This window comes from Brassica napus, chromosome C1 (genome assembly GCF_020379485.1).
Source record: "Brassica napus cultivar Da-Ae chromosome C1, Da-Ae, whole genome shotgun sequence".
In the NCBI taxonomy this organism is placed as follows: domain Eukaryota; kingdom Viridiplantae; phylum Streptophyta; class Magnoliopsida; order Brassicales; family Brassicaceae; genus Brassica; species Brassica napus.
This window is the reverse complement of record NC_063444.1, coordinates 9,177,627-9,194,755: the sequence shown is the minus strand read 5'-3', so window position 1 is coordinate 9,194,755 and position 17,129 is coordinate 9,177,627. Positions and strand designations below refer to the sequence as shown.

Sequence of the window (17,129 nt, the reverse complement as noted above, 5' to 3'; positions counted from 1 at the left end):
AAAAAACAACCGTTTTTTACAGTCGGTTAAAATGGACATAAATAAACCAAAGCTTTAAAAGGGACAGACTCGAGGTTTCCCACAGTGATATTGATCAAATGTTCTAAAATGGGGTCTATGCGGGTATGATTCAAGGTAAATTATGTTATTAATATCATGATGTAAAGACAAGAAGATCCACTTACACTAACCTATGTATCAAAGTCTGGAGTCTGGACTCGCTCTTTTATCATGAATTCATGATAGACCCTTTTTGACGTGAGATTTTCTCAAATTCTTGATAATATACTGACTAAATGATACACTGCATAACTTTCCGTATTTTGTATTTCAATATTTGCGATTTGACTTCTTTTTTTTTGCGATTTGACTTTTCTAATTCTTAGTTCCGATAAAATTTCAAAAAAAAAAAATTCAAAAAAAAAGCTCAAAACAAATAAGTGAACAAATAAAGACTCGAGATTACATAATAATTTAATCCAACTATTCAAACATTTGTTTCGTATAACCAAACCGATCTTCCATTTGTGTCTTGAACCGGTCTTGAATTTCTCTCAAACCCCTAATTTATTAATTAAATGATGAGTAATAATAGATTTATTACTCATCATTTAATTAATAAATTAGGGGTTTGAGAGAAATTCAAGACCGGTTCAAGACACAAATGGAAGATCGGTTTGGTTATACGAAACAAATGTTTGAATAGTTGGATTAAATTATTATGTAATCTCGAGTCTTTATTTGAAAAACTTGAAAAACTTGTACGAAAAACACATACGAGAGTTTGACTCTCTTCGAAGCCGTAAACTCTCCTTCTCCTCCAAAAAAGGTCGCCGGTGTTCTGTCTTTATCGACGCTGCTCCGGCGCGTCGCCTAGCACGAGCACCAGATCCGGTCTCGCCTCCTCTCAAGAACCCATCTCATTAAGCTTCGTCATCCTCTTGCTCTCGTCGCCATGGATCTGAAACCTCCGTTACAAAACGTAATCGACGGTGCTGCTCATCCTTCGATCAATAACTCGTCCTCCTCGATATCTACTCAAACCACAGTCACTCCAGATCCTCGTTGGCCGTCTAAGTGTCGCTGGTCTTCTCCACCGGCTTCAACAAGTACGCTTTCGACTGAAGTTGGTGATGGTGAAGATATGAGACATCAAATAGATGCCGTCGACTTGGAGTTGAGTCCGAAGGATTCAAGTAAAATCCTAACTGGAAAAAAAATGGGGGAAAGCCACTCTGGTGTTGAACAAGAATTAGAGGCAGATGGAAACATCACTTCTACAGAGATCACTTCTTCGGAAAACAAAATAGAGAAAATCGTTACTGCTGTTGAATCAACACTAGAGGTGGCATGAGTTAATGTCACCATTCCAGAGATCACTAACCAGCCTGAAGATGATAGGAACACTTGCGTTCCACACTCAAGGTCCCCTCAGTCTACTGGCCTCCCTCCAATAACTACTACTTCTCCAGAGATATCAGTTGATTCTCCAATAGCTGCTTTTGTTCCTTCGATTGGAGCCTGGGCCAAACCACTTGCTTTTGCACCACCTGCAACTCCTCCAGCGCCTGCAACGCCAAGTGGTCTTGATCCGCAGTACCTCAACAATCTCCTTGACTCTTTTTGGCCAACGCTGGCTGAAGGATTAGGGCCAAACCAGAAGAAAAGAAAAAACCATCCAAGTGCTGTAAGAGAGTTTCCTCGTATGCCGGTTCAGAAGATTCCAGTTCCTGAGCTTAAAGGGGATGGAACACTAAGGTTTCCATGGGCAGCCAGAATGGACCCTGCTACCAGAAACCTCTATCGAGCAGCTAAGCCAACTTTTCGACTTGATGGAACACCTCAGGTAACTATTCCTTCTCAGGTGCTTCTCTTAGGACCAGAGAATAAAAATGAATATATCATTGGCCACTTTCATCGCTGCTCTCTCCCTCCTGGGGGTTTAATTCATGCTGTGGTTAATAGGTTGTGGGGTAGAACCTGTAGAATAGGTTGTCGTAAGCTGAGTGACTCCTCTTACATGTTTCATATACCTCACGACTCAACTCGACAATGGGTAATTCAGAGAGCTGTGTGGCATGTTGATGACTGTTTGTTATTTGTTTCGCCTTGGAAATCAGTTAACTCATTTAAAATCCCTGAAGTATCAACAATCCCAGTGTGGGTAACTCTTAAAAATGTTCCGGATAGCTGTTACTCAAGATTGGGTCTCAGCCATGTAGCGTCTGGACTTGGTGAGCCTATGCAAACTCATAAACCTCGACTTGATCCGACTTGTTTGGGAGAAGCAAAGTTGTTGGTTGAAGTAGAACTTGACAAACCTTTTCCAAAGCAAATTGCCTTAGATGACAAACAAAGTAATATTTTTCTGGTGGATGTTGAATATACATGGATTCCAAGTGTTTGTGGCAGATGTGGACATTTGGGACACAAGGAGAAAAGATGTCTACTCCCAGCTGTTCAATTGAATGTGGAAAAAAGTTCCACGCATGAGGATTCTTCCGCTGGAAAAACTCAGCCAGAAATGGAAAAGGCACTAGCTCAGTCTAATGGTCCATCCGATCAATTGGTGTTGCAAGCTGAGAATCTGGAGTCGGGTTTGGTCTCAGCTGAAGAAGGACGAGAAGAACTTACTGAAGTGACTTTGGATCTGAGTTTGGGACATTTACAACCATTGAGTGTTGAGCTGAAAAATCTCTCTACTCCAGTAAACAACCTCACTTGCTCCAAGGTACATATAGCCAATGGCTCCAACTCTCTTTCCACTTCATCACCATTAGCAGACACTCAATCTGCTCCAACTAAAGCTCCTATTATGGAAGAAATTCCATCCCCGGTTATTGTCCTTGAGGCCAGCGGTGTTTCAGCGGACAATTCATTGGTCCCTCCATACTCTTCGGTACATGACAGCCCTTCTGTCACTCAAATTGCTTGTAATGAGCAAGATGATGAAAGAGGGTATATGAGTGATGCTACGGCAAACCTCAACATGTCACGAGGTGGAAGACCAATAAAACCACTTCAAAAGTTTCAAGATATGGAATGGAAAACGGTAAGAGGAAAAGGTAAAAGGGGTCGCCGAGGCCGTGGAAACTACCTTCCTTCTTCCTAGTAGTTTCCTCTTTGTCTTGTTTCATTAAGTTTAAGAATCATAAGTCTTCTCTTTTGTAAGCTAATGCTTAGTTGAATATGAGGCATGTCTCATCTAACTTTTTCAAACTTTATGGTTGTTTCAACCATACATTGTATGTTTCTTAGTATTTTAATTTTGAAAGCTTTTTACAAAAAAATAATAGATTAAATCAATATCAGCTGAGGAAATCACATTAGCAATATCTCCGAGCACTTACATCATCAACAGCCTCCCTCAGAGCTGCAAGTTGCTCCATTGATACTGTATTCACCTACATTACATATAGAAATTATTTTTTAGTCTACCAAATTGTGCATTTTGTAATGAATAAAAAGGATTAATATATAAAAATCCATCTACAAATAACACAGAAAAAATATACCTTTTTGACGACGGTCCAAATAACACCTTCAGTGCATGGAGGAGCAGTGAGAGAGCCAACGTATCTATAGAATTTGTCGGTGTGAAACCCAATAGTTCTTGGATCCACGATCCCTAGTTTCTTCTCTTCTTTCCCCACTGTTTTTATTTCATTTTGTAGCTGCATTAAAAATAGAATAAAAACAGTTAGAAAGGTTATGAAATACACGATCTTCGTAAATATAATAGATACTGATATTATACCGTTGTGAGAAATTCATTAGGTCTCCCTAATTTATAAAGAACTGCAATCACTGCGGTTTGGCTCTGAGCACTCGTGTGAACCATGTGAAGCTCCATGTCATAACTGTAACTCATTTACAAATAAAAATTAATTATTTTAACATTGTGAAGAAGACCCATTAATTAGTTAAGGAGACGAAGAGAAGAAAACACAAACCGAGTTCTATTAATGGTATGCTCAGACGGTGAATGCCAATGACATTGCACCAGTTTAAACTCCGTATGATCTATCATCATTTTTCCAGCATCTCCTTTCCACGATACCTTTGTTTATTTCATTATTATTATTAGGAATTAGCATGCATGTTTAATGTAATAATAATATAGTTAAGAAAATAACTTTAAAGTGTTACCATAATGTCGTGTCCTCTGCTCATAATTACAGTCTCGGCTGGTTTGTGGTGTATTTTCCATGCTTCATCATGAACACGACTAACTCTTCCCCTAGTGAGATCAATTGGAGATTGGAGTTTCCCATGGTTACAAATTTTCCATTGATGGTCTAGTTTGCTCCATCCCTCTGGTCCATTCTCTGGATTTTGATCGTACGTATATGGTTCAGCGACTAAAATGTTAGAGAGGGATAAATAAAGAGAGAACAATGCGAAAAAGAGAATTGTTTTTGTGTTCGGATCCATTTGTGTTCCTTTTGAGATTTTGATTTTGCTTAATGATTAAGATGTTCTTGAGTATGTTTTGGACATGAAATGGTTTAGAGCTGCCCTATTTAAAAGGAGGCTTTACGGGGTTTGTTAGTTTATGGTTTGTGCAATTGCTATTTGCTGTGATATTAGTTAATAATTTGGTGCAAAAATGAAAAACTGGTTGTTAAGTAAAAAAAGAAAAGAAAAGACAGTTTGATACATTTGGTTAAGAGATTTATAATTTCGGTTTTAAAAGTAAATCAATGTGAACATTTTTGACAGAGAAGAAAAATTGCCTGGATAACAAATTAGTAATGCTTAATTCTGAATTATATTCCTGCAAAAGAGAATATATCTGCTAATTTCTCAATGCGAACAAACGAATTTTAACTGCCAAACAATATATAATACTCCATCCGTTTTTCAATATAAGTCGTTTTAGAAAAAAAATTATGTTACAAATTATATGATGTTTTCAGTTTTCTATGTAAAATTTATTAACAGTTAATGTTATATAACCAATGATAATGCACATTCTATTTTATTATTGATTAATTTGTGGTTAAATAAATAATTAATGATGTTTTTGTTTAGAAAATATAAAAAAATAATGATTTCTTAATCTATGTGCACAATTCTAAAACGACTTGTATTAAAAAATAGAGGGAGTATATAGTTACAGATCTATCTATCTATATATATAAAAAATTGTTGGCTTCTCTCATGTGCTGCCACCGCATCGTTTCACTTAAAATGGAGGCTGATGGGCTTTGATGTTACCGTGTGTAACGTGTTTGGGCTTTTATGTCCACTTTGTCTTCTTTAATTTGTTACAGACGAGGCCGTTTATCAGGTCCGTCAGATGAGACGCCGCGTTTCCATCTAGGGTAAAACCAGCGTTCTTCTACTGCAGACCTCATGACGATTAGGTTTCACTATTGTTCTTTCATCTTCTTCCTCACATTACAAACGAATACGATTACCGGATAATCCTCTTAAAACCCTCCATTAATCTATCACCCACGATCTCCATTCAATTCGAGTTCTGATTATACAAGGCTGTGAAGGTTCATCTATAAAAAGGTAAGCTTTCATAGTTTCACAATCTCTGTGAGTTATGTTTTATGTTTCGGTCTTCCTCTATGATTAGCAGCTGGGCCGTTCCTCTTCCCCTGCTGAAGTCGGGTTGCTCCGTTTCTGGGATGCCAGTAATGTACGCCGTGGTGGAGAGTTCATGGGAGTTGATATGCTCCTACTGGATTGTCAGGTATTTTATTTAGGTCTGCTTTTTGTTCATAAACATATTTATTTCACCAGATTTATTTCACCGGTTAAATGGTTTGACATATCGGCCGTCCTGAATCCATATTAGAATTTTTTTTTCAAAGTTTTTGTTATACATTTCTCCATGAGTCAATTTGCAAAGTTTTTAGACACTTCTGCCGTTCTCAATTCATATTACAAAGTTATTTTTTAAAAAAGGTTTTGTTAAACATTTTTGACTGTTTGTTGTGTTTATTGAACGTATGTTCAGGCGAGCATGATGGCGGCCACCATGAATGTCAACCAACTTGCGACTCACAGAGGAGCTATGCTAAAGTGGAATCTCTGAGCATAGCGGAGCTTAATGATTTTGTCATCACTGCTCCCTCTCAGGCATGTCAACCAGAATTAGAATGTTTCTATGGCAAGCACCTCCTAATAGTTTAAGCTGAGAATGATAATAAAACAGATTCTTTAATGTTGTTAATTTTTGTTTTGATCGTATGCTTCTAATGGTTTAGATATTTTATTTCTAGGTATTAATGTCATGGCTGAACTAGATTTCCCTCGCCATGCTGAATCATGGTACAAATAAAACCTCTAATCATGCTCCCCTCTCTTAATGTCCACACTGTTATTAGTTACACAAGTTTTTATCTTCCAGGCGAGATTATTAAAAGTTTGTGTTATTATACTCCTTATGCTCAAGAACATGTTATGGTGTTGTGTAGGGTTTGAGAATTTGAGCTATCACTATCTTTAACGTCACTCTTTGACAGTGTATGGTATGCGTTTTAATGCAGGGGGACTGGTTACCCTGATCTTTGGCCCTCTCCATCTTGCCGAGAGCCCCTTGATGTTACTAAAAACTTTACATTCGATGTGATCGCTGGCATTTTGGCAGGTCTACTTCACTACTTACCTCATTTTGGTAGTACTATGTAGTTATGTAACATCTATTTATATGTCATGCTTTGATTCTCATTCACATCTCATCTCGGTTTGTGACAGATATGAGAAAGATATTCCCATTTGAGTTTATCACCTGGGCGGTGATGAAGTAAATACAGATTGCTGGAAGAATACAACTCATGTCAAGGAATGGTACAATCATATGACTCTTTCTTTTCATGTCACTCACCGTATTTACTTCCTGTCAAACCAAAACCACCCAAGAAGGTATATCCTTAGTCAGAAGAACCAATATGTTCTGAAACCAAAAGAGAGATTGATCAGCTCACAAATGGGATCGATGTGACCAGTGGCGGATGTGTTATCTAACAATATTCACAAATCACAACCACCGAAGAATGCCATTCACAATATTCTTTGTACGACCATGTGTATTTTGGATTTTTTTTTTTTGGGTCAAAGTGTATTTTGGAAACAAAAGTTTCTTTGTATTTTAAAAAGATTTGGTGAAATGTTATACATTAATTAGTTTATTAACCCCTCTAAATTTGCTAAACATCTACTTGAACCAATGATTTTTAAAATAATTCCCATTTCCCTTCATTCTCCACTATCTATTATTTAAATTATTCAGTATTAATATTTTTTTCCTTATTTTAAGAAACTTTCTATTTTCTGCGCTTTAAATACAAATTTCCTTACATAAGCCTATAAATATTTTAAACATTTTTCATTTTTCAAACATTGTCTTTAGAAACTAATTTTATGGTTTTGTGATAATAGGTTTTTCTGCCTATTGCAAATGTTGTAGTATAGTGGGGTGAATGTCGAACCAGTCCTAGTGATGTGAATCAGTGAGAGTACAAGTCATTTCTTAAGCTAAGCAGATTCAATAGTGGTGAGTGTGTGACAAGTAACAATAGAAAACAGAGCAATACAACAAGGTTTTAATCAATTTAGACAAGTGAATCCATGGGTATTGGGAATTGACTTCAAGTAACTAAGATCCAATCTAGGTGACAAGCTTTCAATCAAAGTAATCTCTTAAGTCTAAACACAATTTTAGACAAGTCCTATGTCTAGGTAAATGTCCATTTGCTTAGAAATCATTAAACATCAAATGTCTTTGGCTTAATTCAATCAAGCAATCTTTAAGTTCAAGTTTAATAACTATCTAGCAATTTTAACATCAAGTGTCCTTGGCTAATCTCACTAGAGCTTAGTTGAGTTGATTCAAACACTTCATCTAATCATGTCTGATGAGAAGTGTTTAGAAATCAGGTTTAGAGTGATCAAGACTAAACAAGCATTAAAAATACTCAACAAGCAAGTTCATACAAGGATCTAATACAATAACACCATAGATCTTCACTAAGTTACTCTAATCTCCCTAACCCATGAATTCTTAAGGAAACTACTCACTAATCTCCATGAAAACACTTAATCTCATAATAGATTGAAGCATATTCAAGTAGATACAACAGAGAATAAAGATAAACAAGGATTAAACAAGCAAAACGAAATTAAAACTCAAGAATAGATGATGAACAATGAAGAACAGCTCAAGAACAAATGTTTTCTCTCAAACTCTCAAAATACAAAATATGAAACTATAAAACTTTCACTCTCTACTCTTTGTTGTATTGTACTCTGTGTATTGTGTGTCTTCCTCCTTCCCCTTGCAGTCTCTTTTATAGCCTAAGTAAAGGAGGATGACAACACATCCATCATGTGAAAGCATAAAGCATAAAACACACTCATAAAAGTTATTCTCCACTTTCTTCCATTATAGAACACCTTTTGCCCCTTCATATGGCCAAAGTAGTCTTGCCTCTTCAGAAAAGGTAGAGAAAGTTAGGCCAAAAGAGCCACCAAACTCATGATAGACAACCCATCCCCCATGTTGCAAGCTTTAAAGAGATAAAACTCACTCATTAAAGTTTTCTCCACTTTCTCCATGTTGCACACACCTTTAGAATACCAAAAATAAGAAGAATAATGAATAGTAATGAGTTTTATAGGTTTTAAGTGAATAAAAATGAGTCTAAAGGCTTAAAATTCGAAGGCTATTGTTGATGTTGCTAGGGTGGCCGCTAGGAATGTCATACTGATATGTGTGTAGTATTTTGATCATAAATCCCTCAATACAGCTCCAAACGACTTGAAACCACCTCCATTGTAAAGCTAACTCAATTTACCATGTCTTCCCAAAAGACAAGTTTCAAAAGATATCTTTAAGACCTTCATCCATGCTTGTCTTTCACACGTTCGGTTCAAGACTCCTCGAAAGCTCCTTTTGTGCTCTAATCACCTCCAAAACTCCAAACAATTCATCCAACACCTACAAGATGCAAATGTACATGCAATAGACTCTAAATGCAAATAAATGTAAGGTTAATGCATGAATATATATGAAATAACAAAGCTAAAACTATGCAAAATCACAACACATCAACTCCCCCACACTAGTCCTTTACTTGTCCTCAAGTAAACTTTCAAGAACATGGGAAGTGATGTTTCAATACACAAATGGAAATTCATGACCTTAAGAAACTCTTCAATGCCATCGTTGTGATATCCTTACAAAATCATACCAAATAGCAAGAGCAAGATGTTTTTATTAGCTCTAACTTCTCTAGGCCTATCAATTCCTTTGATCTTTTAACTCATTATCATGAATCCTCAAATCAACCAACTCTCACATTCAATAAGAAATATCATAAGTGAATTCTCGCAAATTGCCAATTGGTCCAAATCATTTGGTTTGGTGAGAAAAAATGGCTTAATGTGAAGAATGAGAAGGGTCCAATACATTTTGCTATGGTGACTTACACTCAAGAATAGGAGCTTGATCATTATGCAAAATTTATCTAAGAAAAGGAGCAATTAATGCATACATAAATCGGTTCTCATCATTGTACCCTTTTCCTAGACAATTTTTAAGTTCTACCCTTTCTTTTCTTCATCTCAAATCCCAAATGTACACCCATTTTCATCTCTTACCCAATGAACACTCTTTTCTTTTCTTTTCTTTGTCTTAACAACTATGTATCTTAGCTCAAAAATTTGTTATTCCCATTCTCTTATTTTTTTCTTTTTTTCTTTTCTTTTTGGGGTTTTTATTGACACAATCTGAGCTATTATTTTTTTTTTTTTTTTTTAAGACACACTTTTTTGATTCATTTCCTTTACATAATCTTTCCCAAATCAATCCTCAAGATCAAAATAATTAAAGCACATCATTCCAACCACCATCCTAGATTCTAGCCCAAAAGAGGTCCTAATGCTAGCAAGTGATGAGAACAAATCAATGTCGCTCCTAATACTCTCAAGATTTTGCACATGACAAGCTTTCATAAAAAGACCTCACTCAACAATTAATGATGGTTTGAAAGAAGGGAAGTGTTTAGGGTATGGACTACCACTTGAGTTGTCAAAAAGATTGGTAAAACGGTTTATACAAGCTCAAGTGTGTGTAAAGCCATGATTTAGTACTCAAGAGACCATAAGCAAGAAGCATTAAGTTCATTTTAGTCAATTAAGATCGGAGTTGGTTTCAAAGAGTAAGATTCAATGAGTCTTAAGAGGAGTTTTCAAGGCTCGAAGTCTACAAGAAATTCAGAAGAAGCTCAAGCTACTTATTATGATTCAAAAGGGTATCAACAATGAGTTCATTGCATGAGTCCTTTGTAGGGATTTTACCTATGCATTCTATATGATCTAGACTCAAACCTAAAGATGCAAATGATATAACTAAATGTTTTTTTTTTTTTTTTTTTTTTTGAATTTTGCAAATTTTTATGGATTTTCTATGCAAATGGATATGCAATGCTTATGACAAGTAAACAAAACAGAAAACATGTGAGATAAGTAGACTCTCCCCCCACACTTACTTCACACAGTCTCTTGTGTGAGAGCAAGGTGAAAGAAGAGGTCTAGAAGAAACAAACAAGAAAACTATATATTTACAATGGTTGTAGAGACACTTAGCTTGGAGTTGCTAGATGGAGTTGAATAATTTTAACACTTGTAGCTTTGCTGGATGGCCATCTTTCTCTTTGATTAAGTGGAGAATCACCTGAAAATTTTAAACACACTTATCAAACACACAAAAGAAAAACCACACAAGTAAAACAATAATATATATAGGGATAGACATGGGACTTCCTCCCAAGTGAGCTTGTTTTAAGTCTCTAGCTTGACTACCCCTTTTTGGTTTAGGCTGGTTTGGGATCGGAAAGTGGAACCGAGGTTCCTTCCTTCTCAGGTGTGGCCGCCATGTACAGCTTGACTCTTTGCCCATTCACTGCAAATTCCTCACCAGTCTTGTTCCAAAGCACAATTGCTCCATATGGCCTCACTTCTTTGATCTTGAAAGGGCCGGACCATCTTGACTTAAGTTTTCCAGGGAACAACTTCAATCGAGAGTTGAAGAGCAACACTTGATCTCCAATGTTGAACTCCCTCTTCAGGATCTTCTTGTCATGGAATGCCTTGGTCTTTTCTTTGTAAATTCTTGAGTTCTCAAAAGCATCAAGTCGAATCTCATCAAGCTCATGGAGTTGGAAAAGTCTTTTCTCTTTGGCACTCTTGATGTCAAAGTTCAGCATCTTAACAGCCCATAATGCCTTGTACTCAAGCTCCACTGGCAGATGGCAAGCTTTCCCATAGACAAGATTGAAGGGAGTGGTTCCCAAGGGTGTCTTGAAAGCAGTCCTATAGGCCCAAAGTGCATCATCAAGCTTTGTAGACCAATCCTTCCTTGTTGTCCCCACAGTCTTCTCCAAAATGGACTTGATCTCCCTGTTGGAAATCTCAACCTGACCACTTGTTTGGGGGTGGTAAGGAGTTGCAACCTTGTGCTTCACACCATTCTTCTTAAGGAGGTTTGCAAACAGTTTGTTGATGAAGTGAGACCCTCCATCACTGATCACAACTCTTGGAATCCCAAACCTTGGAAAGATTATGCTCTTGAACATTTTTAGAACCACCTTTGCATCATTGGTTGGACTTGCAATTGCTTCAACCCACTTAGAGACATAATCTACAGCCACCAGTATGTACTTGTTGCTATAAGATGAAGGAAAAGGCCCCATGAAGTCAATACCCCAGACATCAAACACTTCAACTTCTAGGATGGGGTTTTGAGGCATTTCATTCCTCTTGGTGATGTTTCCTCTTCTTTGACAAGAGTCACACCTTGAGACAAAGTCTTGGGTGTCTTTAAACATGTGAGGCCACCAAAATCCAGCTTGTAGCACCTTTGCAACTGTCTTAAATGTAGCAAAGTGGCCTCCATAGGATGATCCATGACAATGTGTAAGGATCCCATCAATTTCTTCTTCAGCCACTGCCCTTCTATAGAGTTGATCTCTACAAAGTATGTAGAGGTAAGGCTCATCCCAATAATATCTCTTCACATCCTTATAGAACTTCTTCTTGGCATAACCTTCAAGGTTCAATGGCTCTTTTCCACTAGCTAAGTAGTTGACTATATCAGCATACCAAGGACCCTTCTCATCAGCTGCCTTCACCTCTTCAAGTTTCTTTCCTGTCTCACAAACAGCTACCACTGCATGAATAGCCATCATTTGCTCTTCTGGAAGTCTGTCATCAATAGGGATTCCACACTCCACCTTCAACCTGGACAGGTGATCAGCTACTCCATTCTCAACTCCAGGCCTGTCCTTGATCTCAAGATCAAACTCTTGTAGCAGCAGAATCCACCTCAACAGTCTTGGTTTTGCATCTTTCTTGGCTAAGAGGTGTCTCAATGCAGCATGATCAGTGTAGACAGTCACCTTTGACCCAACCAAGTAGCTTCTGAACTTCTCAAATGCAAAGACAATGGCCAATAGCTCCTTCTCAGTTGTAGAGTATTTAGCTTGAGCTTCATCAAGGGTTCTACTTGCATAGTAGATCACATGTGTCTTCTTGTCCTTCTTTTGCCCCAAGACTGCCCCCACAGCATAGTCACTGGCGTCGCACATGATTTCGAAGGGTAGACTCCAATCTGGTGGTTGAACTATTGGGGCACTGGTGAGCTCCTCCTTCAGCTTCTTAAAGGCTTCTAGGCATTCTTCATCAAAGTTGAAGATGATCTCCTTGCACAGCAGCTTGGTCAATGGTCTAGCTATTTTGGAGAAGTCTTTGATGAACCTTCTGTAGAAACCAGCATGGCCAAGGAAGCTTCTAATGTCTTTCACTGTTTTTGGTGGAGCCAACCTCGCCATCACCTCGATCTTGGCTTGGTCCACTTCAATGCCTCTCTCTGAAATCTTGTGCCCAAGCACAATCCCTTCTTTAACCATGAAGTGGCACTTCTCCCAATTCAGCACAAGGTTGGTATCTTCACATCTCTGTAGGACCCTGCACAAATTTGACAAACAAGTAGCAAACGAAGAACCGTATACAGAAAAATCATCCATAAACACCTCCATTACATCCTCAATAAGATCAGAGAAAATCGACATCATTGCTCTTTGGAATGTTGCTGGTGCATTGCACAGTCCAAATGGCATCCTTCGATATGCAAAGGTACCATAAGGACAAGTGAATGTCGTTTTCTCTTGGTCATTTGGGTGTATAGGGATTTGGAAAAATCCAGAGTATCCATCAAGGAAACAATAATAGGGATGGTTAGCTAGCCTCTCTAACATCTGATCAATGAATGGTAAAGGGAAATGATCCTTTCTAGAGGCTGCATTCAGTTTTCGATAGTCAATGCACATCCTATGTCCAGTTATTGTTCTTGTTGGTATTAACTCATCATTTTCGTTCTTAACAACTGTTATGCCACCTTTTTTAGGAACTACATGCACAGGTGAAACCCAATTGCTATCAGAGATAGGATAGATCACACCAGCATCTAACAATTTGATTATCTCTTTTTTAACAACATCTTTCAAATTAGGATTTAATCTTCTTTGGTGTTCAATTGAAGTTTTAGATTCATCCTCTAGATGTATCCTATGCATGCACAAAGATGGTGAGATTCCTTTAATGTCATCAAGTGAGTATCCTAGTGCTTTTCTATACTTTTTAAGTTCATTTAAAAGCATAGACAATTCATTCTCAGTCAGCTCACTACTCACAATGACAGGATATGTCTCATTAGGTCCAAGGAAAGCGTACCTTACACCATGGGGAAGAGGTTTAAGCTCCACTTTTGGTGCCTTGAGCTCACTCCAATCAGCTTCATGGAGGTTCTCTTGAATGTCTGCTGAGGCAGCATGTTGAGTCATTTGTGGCAACTCCATGAACTCATCTTCTCCATCCTTCTCAAGGTGAACATCTAGCCTTCTTACTAGCTCATCACTATCCTTGTTTTCAATCATTTGGGTCTCTCTTTCAATGGTCAGGGCATGTTGAAGAGAGTCCTCAATCGCTAACTCCTCAAGGAAATTATCAGCCAAGGCATCCATCTCATCAATGTAGAATATTTCTCCTTGAGTTGTGGGCTTCTTCATCATCTCCTTGATATCAAAATGGAGAATGTGATCTTTTCCAAGGTGGAGATCAATTGTGCCATCTCTCACATTCACCATTGCTCCAGCAGTTGCCAAGAAAGGTCTTCCAAAGATCAAAGGATCTCTAGGCTCTTCATCCATCTCAAGCACTACAAAGTCAGTAGGCACTTCACAATTTCCTATCTTGACAGGAAGATCTTCTAGGATGCCAATGGGGAGCTTGACAGATCGATCAGCTAGCACCAAAGAGATCTTGCACTTTTTATATTGTGTAAACCCAAGCTTCTTGGCAATGGATAGTGGCATGAGGCTGACACTTGCTCCCAAATCACATAGACATCTCTCAAATGTCAAAGGTCCAATGGCGCATGGCAGGGTGAAACTACCAGGGTCTTCTAGCTTCCTTGGGACAGTCAGTCTCTGAATAATGGCACTGCACTCATGAGTAAGAATCACCATCCCTTCCATCTCTTTCTTCTTTTGTTCTACAGCATCTTTCAAGAACTTGCTGTATTGTGGAACCAGCATAAATGCATCAATTATGGGCATGGTGAGTTGAACTTCACTCATTTGCTTGTCAAACAAGGCTTTGTACTTCTCTAGGAGTTGCTTCTTGAATCTTCCAGGAAAGGGAAGCTTTGGCTCATAGGGAGGAGGAGTGAACAATTTCTCTTTTGTTGATGTAGCAGCCTCATTTTTGTTCTCAACTTTCTCCTCTCCAATCTTTCTCTTGCCCTTAGCTTCAACTATCTTCTCCAAGATTTCCTCATTAGTCTTCTCATCCACAATCACCACATCATCATCTACATTGATGACCACCTCCCCACCTTGTTTCTCATTATCCTTAATGAGAACTTTAGGAGGCAACTCTCTTCCACTCCTTAGGGTGATTGCCTTCATTGTCTCCTTTGGGTTTTGTTCAGGCTTTCCAGGTAGGGAACCTTGTTGGCGACTTGAGCTGGCTGTCATAGAGACAAACTGGTTCTCCAAGGCTTTGAACTTGTTGTTTAGATCATGGTAATTCCCATCAATCTTGTTGTGGAGATTTTTCAGCTCATACCCTAATTGTTTCTCACTTCTTGCTTGTCCCTCCAATAATTGTTTCAGCATAGCTTCAGTACTACTCTCTTGTGGAGGTTGTGTTGATGATCCAGCTTGGTCTTGTGCAGGTTGACTTGGTTTTGGTGAGAATCCCGGAGGGAAGTTCTGTTTGGGTTGGTAACCACCTTGGTTGTTGTTGTAGAATGGCTTAGGCTGATTGTTGTAGAATGGTCTTGGCTGGTAGTTGTTGAATGGCTTCTGTTGGTTGTTGTAGAAGGGTTTCTGTTGGTAGTTGTTCTGGTATTGATAGTCAGGCTCCTTCTTGTACCATGTACCCTGAGCATTGACATAGTACATATCTTCTTGGCATTCTACTCCATCAACTTCAGCAACCATATGTAACTCCTCTTTCTTGGTCTTTTCTGATAGTAGCATGTCAATCTTGTCTTGAAGTGCTTTCAGCTCTCTCTTTGTGGTCATATCTTCTCCTCCACCACCTCTGTCTCTTCTATCATATTCATCATTGTAGACAGAGTCACTCTGTGCCATGTTCTCCAAGAGTTCTAATGCATCTTCGACAGTCCTCCCCAAGAAGTTTCCATTGCTTGCAGTGTCAAGCTGGCTTTTGAATTTAGGCAAGACTCCTCTGTAGAAAGTGCTTAGCAAGCTCTCATTGTTGAAGCCATGGTGGGGACATTGAGACAAGTAGCTTCTGAATCTCTCCCATGCCTCTGAAAATCCTTCAAGTCCTCTTTGTTGAAAACCAGAGATCTGATTTCTAAGGTTGGCAGTCCTTGTAGCAGAGAAGAACTTGTTGAGGAAGGCCTTCTTGCATTCATCCCAAGTGGTGATAGTATCACTTGAGATGTTTTTCTCCCAAGTGTGAGCCTTGTCTCCCAAAGAGAAGGGAAACAATCTGAGCTTGAAAGCATCCTCTGAAACTCCATTTGTTTTTGACAAGCCACAGTACTTATCAAATCTGTCAAGGTGATCTAGTGGGTCTTCCAAGGCAAGTCCATGGTACTTGTTGTTTTCAATCATGTTGATGAGGCTGGACTTGATCTCGAAATTGTTGTTGGCAACTGGCGGTGCCCTAATGCCCAACCTATTCCCATTTATGTTAGGTTGATCATATGTACCGATGGCCCTAGCTTGGCGTTGTGGTTGTCTAGGTCGAAGGTTGGCAGCTCCTTGACCATTGCCCTCTTCAGCTTGAGGTTGTTCTGGAACTGGTTCCATCATAGGTTCTGATCTTTGTATCTGAGCCTCTTGCTCTTCTTGTCTTAACCTTCTCTGTTCTCTCTTTCAAGTGTTTTGATATCTGTCAAGGGAGTAAGATGTGTAGTGCCTCTACTTCTTAGGTTCATGCACCTGCGATCACAAGTAGATGAAGAAGTAGAATTAGTAACTTTAAAACAAAGTAAAACTCAGTCTCAAGCAAAGACTCAAACTCAATGTCACAATCAGACTAGGATTGGCAACGGCGCCAATTTGATAATAGGTTTTTCTGCCTATTGCAAATGTTGTAGTATAGTGGGGTGAATGTCGAACCAGTCCTAGTGATGTGAATCAGTGAGAGTACAAGTCATTTCTTAAGCTAAGCAGATTCAATAGTGGTGAGTGTGTGACAAGTAACAATAGCAAACAGAGCAATACAACAAGGTTTTAATCAATTTAGACAAGTGAATCCATGGGTATTGGGAATTGACTTCAAGTAACTAAGATCCAATCTAGGTGACAAGCTTTCAATCAAAGTAATCTCTTAAGTCTAAACACAATTTTAGACAAGTCCTATGTCTAGGTAAATGTCCATTTGCTTAGAAATCATTAAACATCAAATGTCTTTGGCTTAATTCAATCAAGCAATCTTTAAGTTCAAGTTTAATAACTATCTAGCAATTTTAACATCAAGTGTCCTTGGCTAATCTCACTAGAGCTTAGTTGAGTTGATTCAAACACTTCATCTAATCATGTCTGATGAGAAGTGTTTAGAAATCAGGTTTA

General features: G+C 38.3%; 2 protein-coding genes, 2 long non-coding RNA genes and 1 other non-coding gene across 5 annotated transcripts; 3 read left to right on the top strand and 2 right to left on the bottom strand.

The window, feature by feature from the left end:
* Positions 1-393: 393 nt before the first annotated feature.
* On the bottom strand, positions 394-5,232 carry LOC106373688 (alpha carbonic anhydrase 4). The gene is made up of 6 exons (XM_048745570.1): positions 4,150-5,232; positions 3,954-4,060; positions 3,758-3,860; positions 3,516-3,674; positions 3,351-3,404; positions 394-562 (listed from the first exon to the last, which is right to left on the bottom strand). The coding sequence occupies exons 1-6, from the start codon at positions 4,432-4,434 to the stop codon at positions 488-490; spliced, it is 783 nt and encodes a 260-aa protein (XP_048601527.1). The 5' UTR covers positions 4,435-5,232; the 3' UTR covers positions 394-487.
* Positions 5,233-5,245: 13 nt separating this feature from the next.
* On the top strand, positions 5,246-6,102 carry LOC125580670. Its single transcript, XR_007318409.1, has 3 exons — positions 5,246-5,523; positions 5,594-5,707; positions 5,975-6,102. It is a non-coding gene; the product is annotated as an uncharacterized LOC125580670 (long non-coding RNA).
* A 132-nt stretch (positions 6,103-6,234) lies between these two features.
* On the top strand, positions 6,235-7,148 carry LOC125580671. The gene is made up of 3 exons (XR_007318410.1): positions 6,235-6,288; positions 6,507-6,607; positions 6,715-7,148. It is a non-coding gene; the product is annotated as an uncharacterized LOC125580671 (long non-coding RNA).
* A 986-nt stretch (positions 7,149-8,134) lies between these two features.
* On the bottom strand, positions 8,135-16,409 carry LOC125580669. Its single transcript, XM_048745569.1, has one exon. The coding sequence runs from the start codon at positions 16,362-16,364 to the stop codon at positions 10,833-10,835; it is 5,532 nt and encodes a 1,843-aa protein (XP_048601526.1). The 5' UTR covers positions 16,365-16,409; the 3' UTR covers positions 8,135-10,832.
* LOC125581082 lies at positions 15,805-15,911 on the top strand. Its single transcript, XR_007318793.1, has one exon. It is a non-coding gene; the product is annotated as a small nucleolar RNA R71 (small nucleolar RNA).
* Positions 16,410-17,129: the final 720 nt, after the last annotated feature.

Bases quoted from the DNA above. Each gene is read 5' to 3' on its own strand.
- LOC106373688 (XM_048745570.1), bottom strand. From the start codon at position 4,434: ATGGATCCGAACACAAAAACAATTCTCTTTTTCGCATTGTTCTCTCTT. The intron at 3,861-3,953 runs GTTTGTGTTTTC...AATGAGTTACAG, and splicing joins CATACCATTAATAGAACTCG to TTATGACATGGAGCTTCACA. The intron at 563-3,350 runs GTAAGTGCTCGG...TTAATAAATTAG, and splicing joins TGAGGGAGGCTGTTGATGAT to GGGTTTGAGAGAAATTCAAG.
- LOC125580669 (XM_048745569.1), bottom strand. From the start codon at position 16,364: ATGGAACCAGTTCCAGAACAACCTCAAGCTGAAGAGGGCAATGGTCAA.